Consider the following 3,978-nt stretch of genomic DNA (forward strand, 5'->3'; position numbering starts at 1 on the left):
CACAAGGGAGTCTTCAAGAGGATGCATGCTAAACTGCAGGGTGTCCAGTTCAGAGAATGGTCACCAGACTCCAGGAAGGCTGTTCTGGAATTTCAGATACCTTGACATCCTAGCATCTCTGGTTCCCAGGATAGTCTGTGCAAGGCTATTTCAGATACTTCGAGATCCTGGCATCCAGGGTTCCCAGGACTGTCTGTGGCTGGCTTAGGTCAAGGGCTAAGTTGCAGAACTGAGCTGGGGTCTTAAGTAAAAAGAGAGTTGCTCAGGTTGCTCAATAAGCCCTGTCTCTTCCACCCACGCTGAACATTTGGGTCTGTGGCCCTGGAGAATGCTCTTATGTCCTGGCTTTTACTCTGATGCTGAGAAGAGATTCCAGAAGAGAGGAGCCGAACTACACAGACAGAGCAGAAAGGCTGGGAAGCCCCTCCTCTGTGAGCACCCAGGAACCATCCGGGCCCAGGCTGTAGAACTGGCACTTGTTCTGGTGATGACAGAAATCAGTACAGATTTGGACCCTCTGGGTTGGCCCCAGGTCTCTCAATACCTGCCCCAAGCTTGCCAGAACCAGGGCAAGTCTCTCAGGGTCGATGTTCTCTAGCCCCCACTCCTGAGGGTGGTAGCTCTCCAGAGGGGCAGGATAGAGGCCTCGGCTTAAGTGGCCCAACCTGGCCGTGTGGCTCAGGAGGTTGTACAGGGCAGCCATGGAGATGTGGTTCCCATAAACACTGAAGACGCGGAGCTGGGAGCACTGGCTCAGGCCCGGCAGGATGGCCGAGAGATGGGCATCCGTGAAGGCACAGTCCTCCAGGGCCAGGGTCTCCAGGGTGCTGGCCATGTGCTCCAGCAGGTCTCGCAGGGACTCAGGACTCGAGTTATCCATGAACAAACTGGTCAGTTGCAGGTGCTGGAGCTGCCTGGTGCAGGGAGCCTGGGACAGACACCTCAAGTCGGCCTCCTGCAGTGCACAGGCGCTCAGAGACAAGGCCTTCAAAGGCCTCAGGCTCCTGAGGACGGCGGGCAGCTTTCCATAAAGGAAGAGGACTTCGTGCACATGAAGCTCCTGGAGATGCTGCAGCTGGCCCAGATGGGCCCCAATTTTCCAGGAATACCAAGAGTTCTTTTGGCTGGCAGTGTAGAAGTCGGCACGCATCTTGGAGAGCTTCAGGAGGTGAAGGTTCTTCATCTGGCTGAGATAAGGGGCAAAGATCTTCATAGTCTCTCGATTCCAGAATTCACTCACCACCAGTTCCTGGATGGAGTCCAGCCTCACCACATGCAGAGCCTTCTGGATTTCAGAGATGGAGTCAGACCAAATCTGCAGCTTCCTGGAGCACAGCTGAACTCTTTCTCTCCTCTCCCTGGCCCAGTTGAGCAGGTGGGCTTGGAGAGCATCCTGGGTGCCATGTTTGATGGTCAGATCCATGGTGATCATCAAGGGCTGCTCTTCAGTCATCCCTGAGCAGTGGCTCTCTGTTGGCTTGTCAGTCAGGATGTCTGGAGAAGAGATACGGGCCATTGAAGGGTACCCCCATGTCCAGATGTTGGGGTGTTCCTTCTGCAGACTGAGCACTTGCAGTTTCCACTGACTGGGGCGCTCCTTCTTGGCCAGTAGCAGATCGAGCCCATCCAGGACAGCCTTGAAGGTTTCCAGGTCTGGAGACTCTGCCAGGTCCCCCAGGGGGAGGCAGCGGAAGGGCCAGGCCTGGACCAGGGCCTTCAGCACCTCTGTGTGGGCCCTGGCATAGACCTCCATGAAGAGTGAAGGGAAGACCAGTACTGGCAGAGTCTCCATGGCAGAGATGGCCCAGGATGGGTTGCTCAGTAGGCTTTGCATGGCCAGATGCTGGAAGGAGGGTGGGTTCCTGAGGCTCATCTTGATGGATGAGATGTGGATCAGAAGTGGGCCAGTTGTGAGGGGCTCTCTGCCTCCCAGCACGGCCAGGCACCCACTGCAGACTCCAGAGCACTCTGCTTCTTTCTGGACCCTGGGCATCTTTATCATCCAACCCCACCCTCAGCACTGCAGATCCACCAATCAGAGGGCAGCCTCTGATGGGATTTCTGAGACACACCCAGCACACCTGGAAAGGTGCCACCTTGCAGATTAATTCAAACTAGGATTCCGGGACAAAACCAATGGCCCTATAGACTGGACCCACTCAGTCAAGCTTCTCTTTCAAATCTGAAATAAAATGGACACAGAGACTTCCCTCCCTTATATCTTGTTCCCTCCAGACATTTCCAATGTTACTCTGCCCTGAGCCAGCAAAAGGCTCAAAGAAAATCACTCAGTCCAACCTTATAGCATTCACAACGAGTTCTACAAATTTCCTTATTTCTTTCCCGTTTTTCTTTCCCTCTTTCCCTCCTTCCTTCTTTTTATTCTGTCTTTTTCCCTTTTTCTTTCTTTCCTTTCCATCCTCCTTTCTTCACTTCCTTCCTTCCTTTCTTCCTGTCTGCCTTCTCTTATGTCACCCTCCGTCCTTCTTCCCTCCCTCCCTCTCTCTCCTCTCTCTCTCTTTTTTCTCTGTCTCCCCCCCTCTCCCTCCTTGTCTCTCTCCTTATATGAAGGTACTCAGGGCCTCTTGTTTTGACTTGGCTTTTTCCCTCAGGGCTGAGGCATACCACTCAAGCCACAGCTCCACTTCTATTTCTTGGTGGGTTTACTGGAGGCAAGAGTCCCTTGGACTCATCTGTGTTGCTGGCTTTGAATCATGAACCTCAGAGTTCAGCCTCCTGAGTGCGTATGACTACAGGTGTGATACACGGGACAGCAGCAGCTAATTTTCTTTTGAGTGACAAGACAAAGAGGCCCTCCCTCTTTCTAAGATTTTAACAGACAACCACAACTGGCACAAAAAAAACCTGAAACAAGCCAGCATCAAGGTCCAACATACATAGATCTAATTTTGCTGAAAAGATGTTGTGTAGGGGAATTGCCATCAAATACTGAATACTCCCTCATGAAAACATTAAATCTATTTCTTAAGCTCATGTGTACTCTTGGATGAGAATTCTCAGTAGTTAAACTGTAGTCACTGCGATTTGATGAAACATGACTTGAGAATAAGAAATATTCACCTCCTGTTCACCTAGCACACCAAAAAGAAGGAAGGCAGGAAGGAAAGAAAGGAGAGGAGGGGTGTAGGAGGGACGGAGGGAGGGAAGAAGGAAGGAAGGAAGGAAGGAAAGAAGGAAGGAAGGAAGGAAAGAAGGAAGAAAGGAAAGAAGGAAGGAAGGAAGGAAGTGAGGGAGGGATGAAGGGAGGGAGACAGGGAGGGAGGGAGGGAGGGAGAGGGAGGGAGGGAGGGAGAGAGGAAAGGAGGGAAAAAGAAAGAATATTGACTTACACAGGACTTTGGTGGCTCACACCTTTAATTCTCCTAGTCAGGAAGACTAGATGTCAGGATGGCAGTTCAAAGCCAGTCTGACCAGAAAGTCGTTGAGAAGTTTTCTGTTAACCTTTAAATTTAATTGTGAAGATGATATACAGAAGGATTACAATTTGAGTACATTTCCTTTAAAACGGTGTCCTTCATTCCTTCCACTTTTTCTCCTTCCCACTGACCTCCCCTCCAAAGTGTAAAGTTCATTTCCCACCATTTCCACGCTTCCCCATCCTCTCCCAAATGAGATAAATGTGCATACAAGACAAAGGCACAGAAATAAAAAACAACAAAAAGAGGCAAAAAAGAAAACAAAAATGAAATAAAAGGAACAGAGAATGCAATAAAATCGGGCTAGCTTCCATTTCTTAGAGTTCATTTTGATTAGCATCATTTTATATGATCCCATCATGCAAATTGAACCCTTGTGATCCTTTTCTAAGCATATCCTCCTTTCTTCTCACTGTGTGAGTATTTACAAGGCTGTTTGATTAATCATGTCCAAGTCTTTTACTATCCTTTGGATTTACCATAGATTTATACGCACATTTGAATGATAACAAATGAGGGAAACCGTGCATTTTGTTTCTTT

At 49.6% G+C, this 3,978-nt stretch overlaps 1 protein-coding gene across 1 annotated transcript; it reads right to left on the reverse strand.

Annotated features, from left to right (window-relative positions):
- Positions 1-391: 391 nt before the first annotated feature.
- On the reverse strand, positions 392-1,993 carry LOC138820081 (PRAME family member 8-like). Its single transcript, XM_070011726.1, has one exon. The coding sequence runs from the start codon at positions 1,991-1,993 to the stop codon at positions 392-394; it is 1,602 nt and encodes a 533-aa protein (XP_069867827.1).
- Between the last annotated feature and the right edge of the window lie 1,985 nt (positions 1,994-3,978).

Source organism: Dipodomys merriami, unplaced genomic scaffold (assembly GCF_024711535.1).
Source record: "Dipodomys merriami isolate MVZ:Mamm:240054 unplaced genomic scaffold, mDipMer1.0.p SCAF_84, whole genome shotgun sequence".
NCBI classification, from domain to species: domain Eukaryota; kingdom Metazoa; phylum Chordata; class Mammalia; order Rodentia; family Heteromyidae; genus Dipodomys; species Dipodomys merriami.

Coding starts and splice junctions, on each gene's coding strand:
- LOC138820081 (XM_070011726.1), bottom strand. CDS start 1,993: ATGCCCAGGGTCCAGAAAGAAGCAGAGTGCTCTGGAGTCTGCAGTGGG.